This window comes from Narcine bancroftii, chromosome 1, assembly GCF_036971445.1.
Source record: "Narcine bancroftii isolate sNarBan1 chromosome 1, sNarBan1.hap1, whole genome shotgun sequence".
Classification (NCBI taxonomy): domain Eukaryota; kingdom Metazoa; phylum Chordata; class Chondrichthyes; order Torpediniformes; family Narcinidae; genus Narcine; species Narcine bancroftii.
In genome coordinates this window covers 324,314,038-324,336,093 of record NC_091469.1, presented here as the reverse complement: position 1 = coordinate 324,336,093, position 22,056 = coordinate 324,314,038, and the positions used below count along the sequence as shown (strand labels likewise).

Below are 22,056 nucleotides of genomic sequence, written 5' to 3'. Positions count from 1 at the left end.
CTGTGGTGAAACTTCTCTGGCACTGCTGTGGGCCTTCAATGCACTCTAAATTCCTGGTGCTGACAGGTGGTTACCTTCATTCATTGCCAGTGTTAAGAGGTTACCAGGACAGGAATAGACCTAGTCGCATAACACGTCACATATTTAAAGAAAAACTGACCAGGTGTTATGGGACTGGGCCATTACCTGTGGTCTCATTGATAGAACTGACTAGTTAGGCCTATCGTTAGTGAGGCAGTTTGAGCTGGATACACATGGTCACTGAATACTAGGGCTGGCTCAGTGAACAGTATGCCTGCTGGGTATCATGGGATGACTCAAAGCTATATATCATCGCTAAGATAATGAAACCCTGAATCTTATTAGATGCCTGGTTGCGTACACATATTAATTGTTAATAGTATCAGTCTATAGCCAGCTAAGGGTGAACTGGAAAAAGATGTCATTAAAAAAAAGAAGTTTTCTTTTGTTCTCTGAAGAAGTTGTTTGGAACATGTACAACTTCTTTACTGGTGATAACAAATGAACCTTGTAATGGACCAGGGTCTGCGACTGACTCTTCAATCATTCACATTTCCCTGTCACATTAGATATATCTTTTCATAACATGTTTTAGTGAGACCAGAAGCAGTACGTAAGGGCTGTTGTAATGGAAGCAGACAAGCAAGTTTTGCGTGGTCGCTGTCTGTGTTTATATATATATATATATTCCGGGAATGATCAGCACAGAGGACACAGTTGAGTTCATGCTAAATGCTGGTCGTAACCATGTAAGAGTTCAAGGTAAATCCTATTACATATCAGCTTGTAGTGAATGTGAGAATAATTCTGATAAATAATTTTGAAACTCTGTAAACTCAAATACAATATCAATTTGCAGTGTGTAGACATTTATTCATACTGTTATTAACCATGAGAACTTGCATGGAGCAAACCAAGGGAATTACTCATTCCATTTTCAGTGAAAATGTTTAATCTCCAGCTTTATGGGAGCAATTTTTATTTGTGATTAATATCTCCCAAAACTAAGTGGTGACAGTCCCTACAAAAAAAATTCTTAATTTTCTCAATTAAATAATGAGGCTCCGCCCTCATGGGAATCTATCAGTGAACATAAAATTGGGCTAGTGTCTGAAACCATGGGTTGAAGAGGGAATCAACACTGGCACTGAGTAGAAGCCTCTGCTTCTGAGCTTTCGATAAGCTGAGCGGTGAAAGATAATTAAAGCTCCTTCCTTAAACAGTTCAATTGAAAGCACTCAGTTATTGTTGCCTCCACCATTGAACTTTTCCTTGTCATTACTACCACTGACCAAATGATGGGAATGAGCAGCATCAGGACCAGTGCAGACTCCACTAATATTTAGCAATTAAATGGAAACACCTTTGTCAAATCAGGTACAAATATATTTTTTTATAAGGCTTTTGAGAAATCGAGAAATATGCGATAGTCTTGTTATGGGTAACTGTAATGGATTTTGTATTAAAAGAATTCCATGCACATGGTGACATTATTAATTTTGCACTTATAAAGTTTTAAGTATCCATGTCAAGAAAATTTAATCTGAAATAGATGGGTAAACAATGGTTCAGGATTCCAATTGATTCTGCAGTAATGGTTCATTTTATTCAGCCTAATACACTTTCTGTGTAATGCTGTACATTACATTTACATACCACTTCTTTCTTCCCTCCCCCCTCCCCCACAGTGATACAATGCGATGATCAACACGGTAGTTGAAAATGTCCCAACACTGAACAATCTGACTGCAATTACTTTCATTCCACCACAAATACAAAATTACATGCATGAATATCTTTATTTTTAGAGAGAAAAAAATGGACAGAATTCAACAACATGCATCATCTTGCATGATTCAATCAACACAATAACTGGTGTGACATCTATACCCATCAAGTTCTGATACTTCCAATTTCCCTTCCCCATCTATTAGTTCTGTGAAGCAGACAATATTTAATTTTGCACAGAATACTTTAATAGCTGTGTAACTGTGAATGGGTTGAATGGATTAGTCGAAATGAACACTCTTTCAGGAGATGGAGTATAAATAAATTATTCTGAATATTCCATGAATCAACTCCTGAAGTCAGATACTTTCCAAAATATTTTGTATCATAATTAGCATGAGCTTTCAACAAAAATGGAAACATCTGAACAATTGGCTTTGCACCTGCTGATCTGAGATTTGAAATCAATCTAATTTTGTTTTCAAGCTCAGTTCATGAAAATTAAAGAGATGGGGAGAGAGAGAGAGAGAGAGAGAGAGAGAGAGAAAGTGGTCAAATGTTAAGTGAGCATTTCCTTCCAACTGGAAGGTCTTTCAACTATAAAGTAGAAACAAAACTGTATGAACAACAAATGTTGTTCAAAATGGCAAAATCAAAAACAGGAAGCCGATGGAAATGAATGCCAACGTATGATTTTTGAATGGAACACTTGATTTAACTCTGAAGCTTGAAGCAAAATATAAGGTACCTAAAGTATTAAGCGAGTTGAGTTGTGGGGGGGGGGGGGGGGAAGAGGGGAAGGCCCATGTGAATAACTGTCCATTATTCTACACCCAATTAATGTAGTGGGAGACGAGAAAGATGGCAGTAGGAGAATTATAATACTCCTCTCAAAAACAAGGATCTCAAAATTAGCAATGGTCAATAATAAGTACAATGTGGAATTTGACATAACCTCCTTTATATTGTTAGACTGCAAAAATGGTTTCTATAATCAATAGCTGAGATGAAAAGCATTGAATTAGGTTCATGAATTCATGCAGAAGGAAGTAAAATGAGGTGGAAGAATAATTTAGAGCAGAAAAGCTAGTGTAAATGTATTGAGTTTCTGTGCTGTGCAGTCCACAGGCCTAGAGATGGAAGGCAATGCTACCAAAATAAAGTTCTGTGACATCATTGGTGAGAATTGAAAGAAACTGAATTCCAGAACCAGTGGAAAATGCTAGTAAGTGTGTGGCAATGTCAATTGGAGTGATTGTGCAGAGATTAATGTGACAATTTTAACAGGTAAGTTTTTGTTGCAGTTTGCAGAAGCCCCTAAAATTTCAAGTCTAGAAGAGAGCATGGATGTGCGTTGACATTTTACAATGGCCAGGGCTAAAATGCTATACTTGGACAATATGACAAACTTTCAGGCAGACAATACCACGCTGAAGACCATGATGCTGACAGTAATGTGGTTTGGTTGGAATTCTTCACATATTACACTTGACTCTTGGATTCCCGTTGCACAAATAAATATGCTTTCCCATCAAAATTTTTTTTTTTTTACAAAATGTATTCAGCTTTCATTTCAATACCATAAACAAAGTAAAATATATTTGTGTAATCTGCTATACTTAAGACTGCAAACCTCAGTTAGAAATTACCTAGTGCCTTAAAGTGAATAATTGAACTACAAATTGTGAACTCAGCCAAATACAAATTGCCTGCCACATATGTATCCAACTCTGAATGATTATAGCTTGGTTTCTCTGTATATACTGCTATTCAATAATTGGATCAATCGACAGAGGTCACAATTCCTTTCAAATCAAAACCTGGAGTTCACAATCTGTCAGCCCATTCACTTTCATGATCTTGTCTAACTGCTCCAGATACCGAGCTTGATCTTGCATGAAGTGAGGTATTTGGGCATTCTGCAATATGGCAATAATTTTTAGGCGGTCCACATCTTCATAAGATACCTGAAGGTAAGAGCAAATGGAAATGAAATTCACCTTTACTTTTAAAATAAAGAGGGACTGTATCAAGTAAAAGGTCCCGACAAGGAATGTTAAACTGCCAGTCACAATGTAGCGAGCCCTAATTTATCACCGTCATGCAGATACGATTCGATGTAAATAAACAAGCTGTCCTTTAAATATCATGGCACAAGATAATACTAAAGTAACTGACATTGACCAAAAGGTTCCTTGTTAAAAGCACTCTTGACTCCACCAATAAAATCATTCCCATAAACCTTACAAATGTTCCTGAACACTAATTCTCCTTTGGAGGAGAGGAATGGAAACTCCACAGGAGATTTCCAGAGGAGACTGCCATCAAATTTCAAAGTGGGGCAAGAAGAAAAGAATGCATCTTGGGTACCTTAATATTCAGACAGATGGTGAATGCACAGACTAAACTGTCCAGGGAACCAATGGAAACACATTATGTGGGCTAATTTAAGAAAAAAATGTCCAGATATTTATCAGATACCAGAGGCTTGGATGCTGGAATCTGGAGCAAAACACAAACTACCTGCAGCATCCCTGCAGGTTGGGAGATCGGTTGGTGTAGTGTAAAGGCACACACCTTTACAGCTCCAATGATTGGCTCCAGACTGGGGTTTGATTCCCACACTGTGAAAGGAATTTGTACTGTGCCTGCGTGTGTTTTCCCTTTGGGCTCCAGTTTCCACCCACTGTTCAAAAAAATTTACCGGGGAGTGTAGGTTAATGGGGCGTAAATTGGGTGGCATGGACTCGTGGGCCGAAATGGCCTGTTACCGTGCTGAATGTCTAATTAAAAAAATATATTAAATTTAAAAAAAGAATGGTCCATGTTTGGCATCAAGATTGAAAGGGCAGAGGGGAGCTAGCCAGTAATATTGAGGTCTGGGTGGGAGAAGTGCACAAGGGCCAGTCAGGGATTGGTGAGCCATGATGATAGACAGATGGGGAGGCAGCTGATGGGAAGGTGCTAGGCAAAGGGGAGAGTGGCAAGAGAAAAACAGGGTTCAGGTGAAGGAACACTAATTATGCAGTGTGAAGCTGCAGGAAGGAGATTAGGGGAAACAAAGACCACCAGCACTGGAATCCAATGTGTACAGAAGGAGATTATGGTGATAATTATATTTCATCACTTGAGGACCATTTCCCAGAGTATCTGCCTCTCTCCACAATAGCCACCCAGAGCTCCTGGGTACATTACCATTTGAATTCCCCTTCTCATTCCCTCAGTGACCTGTTCATCCTTGTCCTTCCCTACTGCCAGAGAGAGATTAAACATAAACTAGAGGAACAACACCTGTCATTCCACCTGGGTGGTCTACAGCCCCTGGTATAAATTTCAAGGAAGGTGTCCCTTCCAGCTTCTAGTTTCATTTCTCTTCACAATTTTTGTCCCCTTTCCCACAAGCCCAAGCCCCCCTCCCACAATTCTCATTCCCTTCCCCTTCTGGTTCCATCCTCTTCTACCTACATTTCACCAACAGGAGTAAACACGGTGCCGGAGAAACTCAGCAGGTCAAACGGTGTACTTTACATAGCAAAATATAACCAACATTTGGGCTTGAGCCCTTCATCAAAGTATGGACAACATGAAAGCAGGCACCTGCACAAAATGGTGGGGGTGTGGAGGGACAGTGGGAGGAACACGGACCCCACAGGTGATAGGTGGATAAGGGAAGGAGGGCATACCAGCAAATGGTGTGGGGGGGGGAGAGGAGGGATGGCTCTGTTAATAGAGAGGGAAGGGGGTGGAGAACTGGAGACAGAGGGATGGAGATAGGGAGTGGGTTGGCAGATACTGGAGAAGTCAATGTTAATGGCATCCGGTTGGAGTGTGCCTCGATGGAAATATTAAGCGTTGCTCCTCTAATTTACGTGTGGCCCTAGAAAGACGTGTCAGCATGGTAGTGGGGTTCAGAATTGAAATGAAAATCTCTTGCTCTCTTCTGATATCGCTCTAGCGCCCTCTCTCCAGTTTGCTTTCTTTTGCTTTAGATAGGATCAGGATATGTGATTCAGGAGCCACTTCATGGATGGGAAGTGTGATTGAATATAGAGGTCATGTTTCTATTTAAGATAGATGAAATGAGTGAAGTCCATTACATGTGCATTTGCTCTCTGTAATGACCGGCTGCTTTCCTTTCCCTATTGAGTGCATTCTCTTGAATTTCTTGAATTTAAGATTCAGTGAGATATAAAACAGACAAGGACAAATCTTGAATCCTTCCACATCTTTCAAAAAGAGTAAATTTGATGCAATAATATACCACCTCAGTCACCATAAATCAATATTTCAGCTTGATTAAAGATTTGTCCAAGTGAGATTTCCAGTTGTGTGCTATTGTGTTGTGACTTTGAGTTTATGGCCAGGGTTTGCTGAAACTTTGTCGTACAGAGTTCATAAACAATTCTGATCTGAGCAGTTTGTTCTATTTTCAGCATCGAACTGGAACATTAACTGCTAAATCTGATGCTTGAACATGAATGGACAACATAGAGCAGTGTGGCAGCTCTGGCAACTTCCCCGCACACTCCTGTAGGCCAGCTGCCACAAAGTTTGAATTTACATGCTTCTGACCATATAACCATATAACCACTTACAGCACAGAACAGGCCAGTTCGGCCCTACTAGTCCATGCCGTAGCAAATCCCCACCCTCCTAGTCCCACTGACCAGCACCCGGTCCATACCCCTCTAGTCCCCTCCTATCCATGTAACGATCCAGTCTTCCCTTAAATGTAACCAATGATCCCGCCTTGACCACGTCTGCCGGAAGCTTATTCCACATCCCCACCACCCTCTGCGTAAAGAAATTTCCCCTCATGTTCCCCTTATAATTTTCCCCCTTCAATCTTAAACCATGTCCTCTAGTTTGAATCTCCCCCTTTCTTAATTGAAAAAGCCTATCCACATTTACTCTGTCTGTCCCTTTTAAAATCTTAAACACCTCTATCAAGTCCCCTCTCAATCTTCTATGCTCCAGAGAAAAAAGCCCCAGTCTGCACAACCTTTCCCTGTAACTCAGACCCTGAAATCCTGTCAACGTTCTCGTGAACCTTCTCTGCACTCTCTCTATTTTGTTTATATCTTTCCTATAATTTGGTGACCAAAACTGTACACAGTACTCCAAATTTGGCCTCACCAATGCCTTGTACAATTTCATCATAACCTCCCTACTCTTGAATTCAATACTCCGATTTATGAAGGCCAACATTCCAAATGCCTTCTTCACCACACCATCTACCTGAGTATCAGCCTTGAGGGTACTATTTACCATAACTCCTAAATCCCTTTGTTGCTCTGCACTCCTCAATTGTCTACTATTCAATGTATATGACCTATTTAAATTTGCCTTTCCAAAATGTAGCACCTCACATTTATCTGTATTAAATTCCATCAGCCATTTCTCAGCCCACACCTCTAGCCTTCCTAAATCTCCTTTTAATCTACGGTAATCTACCTCACTGTCCACAACACCACCAATCTTTGTATATCATGTAAATCATGTAAATCTGAAATAAGGACTTGAGTTACTTAATTTCCCCAGTTTTTTTTAAAGCATGCCGCTGTCACAAAAAAAAATTAAGTGAAATAGTGGTGTGGCTGTCTACATTTATTCTGCTACTTTGTTGTGTTGTAAGCAAATTATTCAGATTTTGGAATTAATGGCTTTGTGGCCAAGTTTGAGGATGATTCGAAGATGGGTGGAGGGGCAGGTAGAGTTGAGGAAGAAGGGAGTCTGCAGAGGGACTTGGACAGGTTATGAAAATGGGCAAAGAAGAGGCAAATGGAACACAGCATAGCTAAGGGTATGGACATGCTCTTTGATAAAGGAATGGGGAGAGAATTCAGAAAGTGGGGACTTGGGAATCCCAAAACGTTCATTTGCAGGATGAGTCAGTAGTAAGGAAGACAATTGTAACGTTAGTATTCATTTCAAGAGGACTAGAATATAAAAGCCAAGATGAAATGCTGAGGATTTACAATGCATTGGTCAGATCATATTCAGAATATTTTGAGCAGTTTTGAGAGGATATGCTGGGACTGGAGAAGGTCCAGAGGAAGTTTCTGAGAATAGTTCCAGGGATGAGAGGGTTAGCCTATGAGCAGTGTTTGATGGCTTTGCAACTGTATTCATTGGAGTTTAGAAGGCTAAAGTGGGGGAATAGTGGGGAGGGGGGGGGGGATCTCATTGAAATTACCCAATATTGAAAGGACTGCATAAAGTGGATGTGGAGAAGATGCTTCCAGTAGTGGGAGAATCTAGACCAAAGGACATGGCTTCAGAATAAAGGGATGAGCAGAAATATTTTCAGCCAGAGGGAGGTAAAACTGAAAAATTTGCTGCCACTGAGAGGTGTGGAGGCCAAGTCAAAAAGCAAAGATTGATCATTTTTTGATTAGTAAAGGTGTTAAATTTTATGGGGAGAAGAAAACAAAATGGGGTTGGAAGTAAGAATGCATCAGCTATGTTTTGAATGGCAGAGCAGACTCTATGGACTCAATGGTCTAATTCTGCTCCTAGTGATCAAAGTTAGTGTTGTTATTTACACTAGCTATTCTCAACAGAGGCCCTACAGCCTTTCGGGAGGGTGGTAGTGGGGGAAAAGACACAGCACATTTATGTAAAAGCCTTGTTTTTCTTTTTTTTTTACCTTGCATAACAGAAGTATTTCTTCTGGTTTTTAAATGTTTATGGGAGAAGTACAAAAGAAACCAAAACTTGACTGCTTCACAGGGAAGGGGCACATAAACCTTGAATGTAACAACTTAAATCAATCAATGAAGGATGAATTTGGAGGCTATTTGGTTTCCAATCCTGAGCTTGCTGAATGGCAGAATGAACTGAGAAAGAGCTCCAACCTCCTGAGACATTTGAGATCTGCAGCAAGATTGAGTTCCATCTCTAATCTCTGTTGATGATGTGACATTCTTTACATCAGAGAGTCTAGTTGAAGACTGGGAGATTGTTTCATTGAACACATTTGCTCTGTCTGCAGCAGTGGCAGGGATCTCCTAGTGGCCAACCACTTCAATTCTGTGCCCCACCCCTGTGCTGACATGTCTGCCCATGCCTCATGCACTGCCAACCCAAGGTCACCCACAAATTGGAGGAGCAACACCTAATATTTGCTCTGGGCACTCTCCAACTGAATGGTATTAAAATCGACTTCTCTGGTTTCCGTTTGACCCCTCCCCTGTCTCCCTCTCTTCCCTATCCCCCTGTCTCCTTTCCTCCAGCTCCCCACCTCTCTTCCCTCCTGCCTCCCCCTGAGAAGTGATATCCACCTATGCCCTCTTGCCTGTGCTTTTCACCCCTGCCCCCTCACCACCATTTTAATCAGGTCTGCTGCCTTTTGTTCCTACCTTGACAAAGGGCTCAGTCTCGAAATGTTGGTCACCTAACATTATCTTTACTGCTGCAATACTAGAGTTCCTCCAGCATTTCTGTGTAAACTACAATCACAGTCTCTGCAGATTTTTTTGTTTAACTCTGAGAATTTATATAGTATAAACACCACTTGTGTGAACTGCACAATAGAAAAAGTGGAGTTTCATTTCATCTTACCTTCCCCAATGCTGTTAGAAGCTGGAAGTCAATGCTGTCTCTGTGTCTCAGAATTTTAAGGATGCCATCCAGATAGACTTGGTCTTTGCTAAAACACCCTATATGGTGCAAATAAAGATTGTTAATAAATTCAGTTTTCTTTCACCAAGGATTTCAATCAAGGTGTGAATAGGGAGAAAAGAAATGGGATCGTGTGGGGCAGGAGGAGAAAAGGTGGGGGGGGGGGGGGGGAAGAAAAAGAATGAATGCAATTAGCAGTTTCATAAAGAAAATAATCACTTAAATGTCAAGTTTTCTTCCTTCATTTTAACGTGCCCCAAAAGTCATTCGTGGTCAATAATCACACCTCAAAAGTACTTTGATGTGGTGACAAAGGGCAGCCACCACTTCCAATGTGGTGTGAGCAAACTGAAGTTTAGAAAGGAAGACGTAGGTTCTGGAATTTCAATCAGCAATGAAAGGAGGGCACTCACTGCTGACCTGGAGTGAACCTCACTGACTTGGTACACTATGTGGCTTGGATGAGCCCTGATGTCCAGCTGCCTGTGGCCTGGCACCTTCTATGACGGCCTCTCTGCCACTGTTTGCATGCAGACAGAGCAGTCAATCAGACTGAAGAAAGCAAACTAAAAAGTAAAAGACTTTTAAACATTTTGCAACAGGAAATAAAAATAAGGGCAGACATGGTTAACAAAAATAATTTTGAGTGACTGGGTGCTTGCAACATATTAAAATAGTTTTTCAGTACAGGATGTTGTTCAACAATACTCGAGTCCATTTCATCAATACACAAGTGCTGGAGAAACATGCAAGGGGTGATGTTTGAAGAATGTGCACAGGGTCTGAGGAGGTAGAACATGTTCTTAAGCAAAGTATTCATTCAGTGTTCTCGAAAGGAAAGGACATTGGCAATTGTGAGGATGACTTGAAGCAGATTGAAATAGGAGAGGGGATGCACTGGCGTTTTTGAAAAGCGTAAAGCTAGATAAATCGTCAGGACCAGACAAGATTCATTCAAGGCTACTGTGGGAAGTGAGGGAGGAGATTGCTGATCCACATCATCACTAGGGACAGGAGAGGGACCGGGGATTGGAGGGTTGCAAATTGTGTTCCCCTGTTGAAGAAATGGACTAGGGATAACCCAACAGATTGTAGATTAGTGAGTCTTACTTCAGTGGTGGACAAGCTGTTGATTTACAAGCATTTTGAGATACATAATCTGACTGGGGATAGTCAGCATGGGTTTGTCAGGGGAAGGTCATGTCTCATGAGCCTGAATGAATTATTTGAGGATGTAACACAGCACATTGATGAAGGTAGAGCAACGGATATACTCTGTATGAATTTCATCAAGGCATTTGACAAGGTTCCCATGCAAGGCCCATTCTGAAAATCCAAGGAAGCCTTGCTTTGTGGATACAGAATTGGCTTGATTCATATGCTGCATGGAGGTCTGTGACCAGTGGGGTTCCGGGACTCCTCCTCTGTGATTTGTGATTTTTTTTTAATATAAATGACCTAGATGAGGATGAGGAAGGGTGAGCTAAAAAGTTTGCAGATGACACAAAAGTTGGTAGTGTTGTGGATAGTCTAGACTGCAATGGCTTTCAAACTGCCCCAAACTCACATTCCACCTTAAGCAATCCCTATGCCATAAGGTGCTCTGTGATTGGTAAGGGATTGCTTAAGGTGGTATGTGGGTGGAAGGAAAAAGGTTTGAGAACCACTGTTTTAATCGTACCTAATTGACTTGTTATGTGCACGGTTTCAGAACTCCAAAGGAAATGGGCCAGTGACAATTTTTCTCAAGCAAAATATTTCAGCAATAATTGGGTCTAAAGCAGTGGTTCTCAACCGTCTCTTCCCATTCACGTACCAATTTAAGTAATCCCTTACTAACCACAGAACACTTATGGTATAGGGATGAGTTAAGGTAGAATGCGAATTTAGGGGTGCAATTTGAAAACCACTGGTCTAAAGGATAGCCAGAGGTTACAGAGGATGCAGAATTGGGATGAGAAGTGGCAGATGGAGTTTAACCCAGAAAAGTGTGAGGGTTCATTTTTGTAGGACAAATTTGAGAGGCAGAATACAGTGTTACTGGGAGGACTCAGAGCAGTGTGGACGAACTTGGGGTCCATGTCCATAGGACACTCAAAGCTTATGTACAGATTGATAATGCTGTTATGAAGGCATTTGGTATATACGCTTTTATTAACTGTGGATTGCGATCAAGAGCTGTGAGATAATTTTGCAGCTGTACAAGACCTTGGTGAGAGCCCATTTGAATATTGTGTTCATTTCTGGCCACCTCACAACAGAAAGGATGTGTATACTATAAAGTGACGGTGCAGAGGAGATTTACAAGGATTGAAGAGCATGCCTTATGAGGATAGTTGAATGATGAGGGGTGATCCGATAGAGGTGTACAAGATGATGAGAGGTATTAATTGTGTGGCTAGCCAGAGGCTTTTTCCTGGGCTGAAATGGTTAACAGGAGGGGGGCATAATTTGAAGGTGCTTGGGAGTAAGTACAGGAGGAATGCAAGTTGTAGGTTTTTCACAGTGCGTGGCAGGTGCATGGAATGTGCTGCCGGCAACAGTGGTAGAGGCAGGGACAATAGGATATTTTAGGAGATGATTAGATTGATATAGGCACTCCTCAACTTGCGTCCGTGTTCTGTTCTGACCAACCGGTCAAATCATGAAATGGACATACGTCGGAAATGCACTGTATCCAGGTTATCATTCATAAAATACAAAATGGCCAGCTTGCGAGAGGGTGGCCACACTTGCCATAGGAGTTAATTTCCATAGAAATGCCCCTACTTTCACCGTAAAAGCCTAATTTTTATCTTTTTTTTTCAGTTGTACGTAATGATGGCCGTAAGGTGGCAAGTCAGGGAATACCTGTATATGGGACAGAGAAAAATAGAGGGTGATGCAGTTGGGAAATTCTAGGCAGTTGGTAGAGTCAGTTATGAGGTCGGCAAAGCATTATGGGCCAAAGGTCCTTTACTGTGCTGAATAGATCATGTAGCATCCGCAGAAAGTGAAAGTCAGTCGACCTTTCAGATCTGAACCTTTCCACACGAATGCTAAAAATCAGACAGATGTCTGGAGAAAAGGTGAGGAGGGGGGAAAGGGAGAAGGAGCAGGAACACGTGCTCACAGGTTTAGAGGTCATGGATGAATACAGGTGGAAGGATAGAAGAGAAAGAAGCTGAGAAGTGATGGGGCAGAAGGTGACGGTGGCTCATTAATAGAGAAGGGAAGCCAGAGGAAGGGAGACAGATGGAAAGAGAGACACTTGGGGGAGGGACTAATAGAAATTGGAAAAGTCCGTATTGATGCAATCTGATTGGAGATTGTTGAGACAATTTGTGGGTAGCCTTGATTTGGCAGTACATGAGATCATGTCAGTGTGGCAATGGCGCTGGCCACTGAGAGATGCTTGCTGTTGCAATGGAAAGAGCAAAGCTGCTCAACGAAACAACCTCCCAGTTTCCCCGACATAAAGAAGGCCAAATCGGGAGCACCAGATGCAGGAAATGACCCCGATAGATTCACTTGCATACTTCAGGGGCATAATGTAGCACTTCTTGCAGTCACAGGGGTAGGTACCAAGGTGGGAAGAGATGAGGGGATGAGGGAGTTGCGGACAGAGCAATCTCTATAGAAAAAAAAGGGGAAGAGGAAGATGTACCTGGTTGTGGGAACCATTGGAGATGGCGGATATTGATGTGTTAGATGCGGAGGCTGGTGGGGTGGTAGGTCAGGTCGAAGGGAACCTTGTCCTTGTTGCATATGTGGGGGGGGGGGGAGGGTGAGTGAGGGGAGTGGGATCCTTCCCTCTCTACTTTTCCTGCCTTTGCTCTGTCTGCTGCAACAGGAAGGATCTCCCAGTGGCCAGTCACTTCAATTCAACACTCCGTTTAATGGCATGTATTTTCACTGACAAGTTGAGGCCATCTGGAATAACACCTGCTGTTCAGTTTTGGCATTCTCCAACCAGACAGCATCAATATTGACCTCTAATTTCTGTTTACCCTGCCCCCCCCCCCCCTCTTTGATATCCATCTTTCCCTATCACTCTGTCTCTCTTCCTCCAGCTCCCCCTTTACTTCTATCAGAGCACAATCTTTCTCAGGCCTCTCCCCATCAATTCCCAGCTATTTTTTTGTACCCTCTCACCTCTATTATTTTGTATTTTTGTTCTCCCCCCTTTTCCTTCAAACCCCCCACAAGTTCCTTTTCACTCCAGGGTCTACCCAATATTTTCCAGATTCCTGAAGAAGGGCTTGGGCCCAAAATGTTAACTGCCTTGTACTAGCTGCATGACCTGCCAAGTTTCTCCAGCACTTTTGCATACAGTAATAGACATTGCACATGCAGATTTTCTCCTTTACCTCCATTTGACTTCAGGAGGAAGCCAGGAGAACACCACCCAGTCCTCATCAAGGGCTCTGTAGTGGAGAGGGTCAAGAACTTCAAATTCCTGGGTGTCAGCATCTCCGAGGATCTCTCCTGGATCTCCATGTCAATGCAATCATGAAGAAGGCTCGCCATTGGCTGTACTTTGTGAGGTGTTTGAGGAGATTCGGTAGGTCACTGAAAACTCTCAAACTTCTTTAGGTGTATCCTGGACAGTATTCTGAATGGATACATCACTGTCTGGTATGGAGGTGCCAACACTCAGGACAGGAAAAATCTCCAGAGGGTTGTTAACTTGGCCTGTGACATCACGGGCACCAGAGCTTACTCCATCGAGAACATCGACCAGAGGCAGTGTCTTAAAAAAGCAGCCTCTATCCTCAAAGACCCCCACCACCCAGGCCATACCCTCTTCACTCTGCTACCATCGGGGGGAAAAGGTGGAGGAGCCTGAAGATGAGCACTCAGCGGCACAAGGACAGCTTCTTCCCCACTGCCATCAGATTCCTGAATGATCAATGAACCAAAGACACTGCCTCACTTTGACCTTTTCTTTTTCCTACACTATTTTTATTTATTTTATACATTGGTATATATAAATGTTTGCACTGTGAGGCTGCTGCAAAACAAAACTTTTATGACACGTTCATGACAATAAATTCTATTTCATTTAAATAGGCCTAATATTTTTAGTAAGTTGTATAGAGACGAGTTTTATTACCTTGAAATTCACTTCACAAATTCTGTCTTCACTGCAGCTATGAAGACTTTGAGAAACCACTCAATAGAAAAAAATAAGCCATCCCAGCCAAGTGCTATTTTTCCTGTGTTTAACTAAGGATGTATGGAAGCCAGAATCAAATTGATAGAAGCTGACACCTTAGCTATCTTTGCAACTGCTATTGTTCACACAAAATTCAGCAGGAGACATGTGTAAAAATAAGTGATGGAATTTCTTTCTTACACTAAAGATGAGAAGCAGAGAGAGGGGTAGGTTCAAAGTGAGGAGGGATGGTGAGGGAAATTGCCAGGCCACATTTCTAAACACAGAACAAAACTATGGCAGGATTTTTTTAAAAAACACGTAAAAGGAAATAAACTTGTTTTACACTGTTAATGTCCTCAAGATACCCTAAAAGACGGTGAAGGATCACTTTTGACATTTTGTGCAGGCAAACGAGGTCGTCAAATTGCATGTAGCATAGGCTCAAAAGCAGCTGCCACATAAAATACACAGTCTATTTTCATGGGCTAATTGAGGGACATTTTAATGAGGAAAATTGGGAAGACTCTGCTGCTGACCTTTAAACGGTGCCAACACTGCACGGTCTCCAAAATAGGGCATCTGTCAGTGCACCATTGAGGTTATGAATGCATGACCCACAACTGCTCTCCAAATCCAAATTTGTAATCATGTGAATGAAGACTCACAGGCATGTTGAGAGGATGGAGGTATACCATGGGTATGGTTTAGTTTTGAAATAATTTGCACTACAACTGGATGATGCTTGTTAAATGTGAAAGTAAAATCAATGTGTGTGTTAGAACTTTGATTTTGCTCTCCAAGTTAGGTGTGACCATCAAAGCTACTGAGTGATTGTGCATCATCCAAGACTCAGGTGGTATCCTCAGTCAGGATGTGATGCTGAGAGATTACCTGAATGAAACATATAAAATGCTGAGGAGTCTTGCCTGGGTGAATTAAGAGATGTCATCTCCTCTTGAAGGAAAATAAAGCACTAGGGGGTTGTGACTGAAAACATGTGGAAATTGGGCATTATTTTTCTCCCAGGATAGTTGTGAAGCACTATTTTTAAGCCAAAAAATAAATATACTTTAGATATACAGCTCGCTAACAGGCCATTTTGTTTTGCCCAATTACACCCAATTAACCTACAACCTCAGTCGGTTTTGAAGGGTGGGAGGAAACCGAATCCCCCAGAGGAAACCAACGCAGACACGGGGAGAATGTACAAACTCCTTACAGACAGCGCAAGATTCAAAATCCGGTCCCAATCGCTGGCGCTGTAACAGCGTCGCACTAACTGCCACGCTAAACATACCGCCCTTTAAGCCTGTCATTCTCAACAGGAGAGAGAACGTACAAACTCCTTACAGATAGCGCGGGATTCGAAATCCAGTCCCAATCACTGGCGCTGTAACAGCATTGAACTAACTGCCACGCTAAACATGCCACCTTTTAAACCAGTCATTCTCAACAGGAGGGAGAACGTACAAACTCCTTACAGACAGCGTGAGATTCAAAATCCGGTCCCAATCACTGGCGCTGTATCAGCGTTACACTAACTGCCACGCTAAACATTCCGCCCTTTAAGTCAGTAATTCTCAACAGCAGGGAGAACGTACAAACTCCTTACAGACAGCGTGGGATTCAAACCCCAGTCCCAATCGCTGGCACTGTAATAGCGTCGCACTAACTGCTAGCTACACATGCCATCCTTTAAGCCAGTCATTCTCAATGGGAGCCCTCCAGCAAACACCCCCCCCCACCCTTCCCCAACCGCGGGGGCAACAGCACATTTAAGTAAAAACCTACTTCACCTCAAGTAACACAAATTTTTTTTGTTTTTTTAGTAATTGGTAAGAGAGAAGTACAGAAGAAACCAAGACTTGACTGCTTGACAGGGGAAGGGGGCCCATAAACTTTGAGCAGAGTCCTAAGGGGGGGGGGGGGGGGGGTGGGGATAACCAAAAATGGTTGAGAAAGGTTGCTTCAAATAAGTGGAGGAAAGATTACCATGTGTACAAATTGATCTTGAATGAGATACAAATCTGATTATTTATGATCTGATTAAATGGTAGAACAATCTTGCCGGGCTGAGTAGCCTGCATCTGTTTGCTTATATGTTGAGCACTAAACCCAAACTAACTTGGGTGAGCACTGACAGCTGAACTATCAGTGATGGTTTCTGTCAGATGACACACTAAACCAGCTTTCCCTCCACAGGGATAGGATCCCTTTGTGGTTTTTTTTGAAAATAAGCAGGGGAATTATCCCAATGTCCTGGTCTATAATTACAGCTCAACTGACATAACCAAAAACAGATGTCACCAAATGTTTCTGGGGGGGCTTTGCTGAATTTGCTTCCAAAGTACTTATTTGGCGAAAACCCCATTTAGAAGAACAAAAGTTCCTGAAACTGTACATAAATGAAAAGTTTGTTGTGCATTGATTACAAAAACATGGTATTTAGAAAAGAGAATTCTGTCCTTCACTATTTAACCTCACAAGAGTCCCTTCTCACCATTCCTCATTAACTATTGCCCTCTATTCCCTTCTGGTTCGTGTTTATCTACCTTTCTATTAAATACTATTCACCTCAATTAATCCTCATGGTACTGAATCCACAATTTTTAAAAAAAGCTATTCTAAGTTCTCCAAAAGATTTAGTAGGCTTCCAGTCCTCATCTAGCCTTGCCCATAACTTGAAACTTATCATAATTTTCTTCTAACAAAAACAGCAGGTCGAGCAACATCCATGGGAGGTAACTGACATTTTGGGCCTCAGTCCTTCTTCAAGGTATTAATGGTTTTACCTCCTATGGATGCTGCAAGACCTGCTTAGTTTTTACTACGATCGCAGCGTCTGCAGACTTTCACTCCGTAATGTTCTTTTCTGCTCTTTCAAGCGTCCTTTCTTCCTTTCTGCTGAATGATCAGGTTAGAATGATCAGGTTAATCAACTGGAAGTCATCAGAAGTTTATTAACAAACAAACTGTTCCCATGACACCAAGAGACTTCGCTTGATTTAGCTGACCAAGAGGTGTTGTGTTGGTAGAATGTATCTGTAACCTAAGTCATGGCACTATTGGCATTTGAGCTATGTGTGTCACAGAAACTGCAGACCTTGCTCATTTGTAAAATCCACACACCAGCACAGCTCTTGAAACAGTAGACTCAACAAGGAGTATATTTTACCTCCCCATTTGCGCTTAGTTTTAAATGCACCCACTGATGTTGCCTTACACATAAAAGTCCAGCTGAAAAACTTTGTTGAAGCACAGATTTAAGATGTGATGATTCTCATCTAGGGCTAAAGTCCTTAACCTCAGCGATTTGTCTCCTCCCCCCCCCCCCCCCCCCCCCACCCAACAGGAGGTGGACGTGTCTGGAAATATCTGCATTCACTGTCCATTCTTAAACTGAGGAGTCACCCATAATGATGGCCTCACTGCACCCGGAGGCACATGGGCAAGGACAGTAAATCGCTGTTCATTTAAAAAAAAACTCGATTCTTTCATGTCCTTGATTACATTCCTTTTAAATTATAAATTTATGTGATTATTTAAACAACAGTCCAGAACTGAGGCTGTAACCTAATCATTAACTAACCAAGCCCCCGATGCAAATTTACTGCAAATGGTTAAAAAATATAGAGCCTCTCATTGGCTCTGTAAACCCTCTAATTCTATGATGTGACTTTATTTGTTTGATAACCATGTTCCCACTGGCTCTGATCAATTGTCCTGCTTGTCCACCACCCAATGATAGATAAGCAGAATTTATTTTTTCATTTTTAGTTTAGATATATAGCTCAGTAACAACCCCTTCCGGCCCACGAGCCTGTGCTGCCCCAAATACTCCAATTAACCTCCAAACCGCATGCTTCTAAAGGCTGGGAGGAAACCCACGCAGACGTGGGTAGAATGTGTAAACGCCTCACTTAGTGTCAGATTAGAACCCAGGTTATTGCATTGTAATAGCATTGCGCTAATCGTGCTGCCTATGTATTCACATGGGTCCTCTACCGGCACCACCTACGGCTCCTAGAACGCTTCCACCAGCGTTGTCTCCGCTCCATCCTCAACATCCATTGGAGCGCTCATACCCCTAACGTCGAGGTACTCGAGATGGCAGAGGTCGACAGCATCGAGTCCACGCTGCTGAAGATCCAGCTGCGCTGGATGGGTCACGTCTCCAGAATGGAGGACCATCGCCTTCCCAAGATCGTATTATATGGCGAGCTCTCCACTGGCCACCGTGACAGAGGTGCACCAAAGAAAAGGTACAAGGACTGCCTAAAGAAATCTCTTGGTGCCTGCCACATTGACCACCGCCAGTGGGCTGATAACGCCTCAAACCGTGCATCTTGGCGCCACACAGTTTGGCGGGCAGCAGCCTCCTTTGAAGAAGACCGCAGAGCCCACCTCACTGACAAAAGGCAAAGGAGGAAAAACCCAACACCCAACCCCAACCAACCAATTTTCCCTTGCAACCGCTGCAATCGTGTCTGCCTGTCCCGCATCGGACTGGTCAGCCACAAACGAGCCTGCAGCTGACGTGGACTTTTTACCCCCTCCATAAATCTTCGTCCGCGAAGCCAAGCCAAAGAAAAATGTATTCACATTAAATATCACCCAAACTATATTTACCTCCAAGATAAACTGAACTTCAGGCATGTGGTGCGCTGAGATAGCAGCGAGCAAGCACAAAACTGACAAGACTGTACAACAGGCTTTATTCCAGTAAAAGTCTGAATACAAGTTCATGTCTTGGTGGCTCCCCGTGTGAGGGGTCAGCTCAGGTCTATATTCGGGTTGGCTGATTGACAGCCGACCAGGTGGAGTCATCCCCCGAGGGGGGGTCTATTCAGGTCGGCTGATTGACAGCTGGCCAGGTGGAGTCAGCCCCTTGGGTGGTCTTCCTGCAGGTACAGAGATCGCCCCCTGCAGTAGGCTGGTGGTCGTATCACCTCGACTGCAACATTCTCCCTTTGCACATCTGCCATCTGCATGCCCCTACCTCAGCCCATCTACTGCTAACTCTTGGGAGGGCCTTTTCTTTCCTTGGAAATGACCAATCCATTCATTTGCTCACTAGGTTTTCCACCTACACTAACTCCAAGTCCTAAAACAAGCATCAACGGTTTTAAAATTCTTAACCTTGTTTAAAATCCCTTCATGGTGCCACTGTCTCTGTCACCAACCAAGTGAGCATGGATCAATTTCTTTTCACAGGAACGGGTTCCACACAATGGTAGCTAATGGCTGCTGAAACATGGGTATCCCATTGAAGGAGTTGTTATCGTCAAAAAGCTAGCTGATATTCACTTGTCTTTTTCCCACCCCCACCGCCCTCTTTTCTCACTTTTTGCTGGGGTCGAACTCTACATGCGGGCTCACAAGTTTCCGGCTTCTCACTCAATTGGCCACACTGCATTATGGGCAATACATTTCGGCACCAATTTGTTATCCCGCTGCATCAGAGCTAAAACTCTGCATTACAATGACTTCTGTTCAGAAAAGGTAGTAGATGTTCAGCACAGGCCGAAGTTCTCAGGACAACTCTCCCAGCCCCTGGGTTGGCCTTCACTGAAAACAGTTATGAGAATTACTACTCCTAGCTGAACAAAATGTGCTTCACCTTATGTAAAATATCAATACCACCACAAGCCAACCAGGAGCGAGTCTGTGTTTTTAATTATGTATAATTATTAGCATTAGATAACCATTATCATTTAACTTTCTTAGGGGAGAGAATAGAAAACATCTGGAGATCATATTTCAGTTATAATCACCTATTATGGAATTGGAACAAATTTCTACCTGGCTGGGACGTGTCAGTCTGACCACGTTTGGCTCGCACACAGTAATCCCACCGAGTGTTTGCATTTTCTACAAATTTCCCGATGTCGAGGAAGAGCTCGCTGAAGGACATGTGGCTGGCCTGGTACACTGTGTAGTAGAGCAGAGCTGCTCTCCAGAGGAAGGGATCCTTACGGAAGAGCACACTGTGAATACTGGCAAGTCCTTCTTCAGTTGGATTGATTGGCTTGAGCCCGTGTTTCCTGCGGCCAGTCCAGTTGTTCCAAGGTTGCAGGTTGTTGTTTAAACCTCGTATGTAATGGGTTCCTGCAAAAAATGTAACAGTGAAATGTGAAATACTGGAGAGGAAGTTTACAGGAGATATGCAGGGCAAGTTTACACAGATGCCCGGAACAGACTGCCAGAGGGAATGGTATAAGCAGATACTATAGCAGTATTTAAGAGGCTGTCCAATGGATACACAAATATGCAGGGAATGACAAGATATGAGTCACATGCAGGAAAAGAGACTTATTTACTTTGGAATCGTATTGAAAACAGACATTGTGAGCCAAAGGGCCTGTTCCTGCACCATACTGTTCAACGTTCAATATTAATTCTCCTGGAGTCGATGAGGGGTCGTTCTTGGCCAGATAAGATATTTTACCCATCCTGTGGCTCAGTTGACCAAGCTCAGAGAGGCAGTCCACCTTCCTTCAAATATCAAGCAAGTTCATTCAAATAATTTTAATTCTTGACATTTTTTTCCCCATAGTTGGATTTTATTTATTCACACTGGATAAGCCTGGGCTTCCAATCACTCCCATCAGTGGGATGAAACCTCTGCCCTGACGTTGTAGGGCATGGAGAATACACCGTTAGTCTCTTCCAATCTCTCCCTCACAATTTATTACACCTCTTTCGCATCCTCTGCTCCCAGCATATCTAGTCTTGCCTTGTGTTTGAAAAGCTTCCTCCCAGCAGTATTTCCCCTCTGCACCTTCTTCAATGAAATCACATCCTTCCTATGGTGTGGTGACCAGAATTGTACACAGTAATCCAGCTGTGGCCTATCAATGTTTTAGAATAACTTCCCTGCACGTATAATCTATGTCCCAGAGAATCTCATATTCCTTCTCACCTCCTTAACTACCTGTAAATGTCACCTTTAAGGATCCTTGCACATATACACCAAGATGCTTTGTTCCTCAATACACCCTAACATCGTCTTTCAAGTTCATTTATTTGTCCTTCGATTGTCCCAGTACAACCCAACGAAACGGCGTTCTCTGGAGACGAATAGTGTAAAACAGACACAGACATAACATACATATGCACAGATGATACTTGTACATATGCACATATATTAAAATAAACATTCTTAATAAATAGTAGAGTCACAGATTTATTTTTAGCAGTCATTCAGCGGTCTCACCATCCGTGGGAAGAAGCTGTTCCCCAGCCTGGTGGTTTAGGCTCTGATACCTATGTATCTTTTTTCCCCCCAATGGTAGAAACTGGAATGGTTTTCTGTGCCCTCTTTAAAGAATGTATATCTGATCCTTATTAATCTACTTCAGGTTCATCACCTTGGTCTCATCAAAATTAAATTCTACCCTGCCCTGCTCTGCGCATTTCACCAACTGCTCAATGTCATCCTGCAATTAAGGACTATGCGCCCCACTATGAACATACAAGGGTAGAGCAGTTATGCTCCAACTATATAAAACACTGGTCAGGCATTAGATGGAGCATTGCATGCA

At 42.6% G+C, this 22,056-nt stretch overlaps 1 protein-coding gene across 7 annotated transcripts in view; it reads right to left on the bottom strand.

The window, feature by feature from the left end:
- Positions 1-1,801: 1,801 nt before the first annotated feature.
- The window catches only part of LOC138747895 (putative tyrosine carboxypeptidase MATCAP2), an 87,384-nt gene continuing 67,129 nt past the window's right edge, over positions 1,802-22,056 (bottom strand). For all 7 annotated transcript variants that reach the window (XM_069907532.1, XM_069907515.1, XM_069907536.1 and 4 more), the window contains 3 exons: positions 20,315-20,620; positions 9,313-9,410; positions 1,802-3,716 (listed from right to left, as the gene is read on the bottom strand). In XM_069907532.1, coding sequence (XP_069763633.1) covers positions 3,558-3,716; positions 9,313-9,410; positions 20,315-20,620 — 563 coding nt within the window. In that variant the 3' untranslated portion in view covers positions 1,802-3,557. The remainder of the gene's footprint in view (positions 3,717-9,312; positions 9,411-20,314; positions 20,621-22,056) is intronic.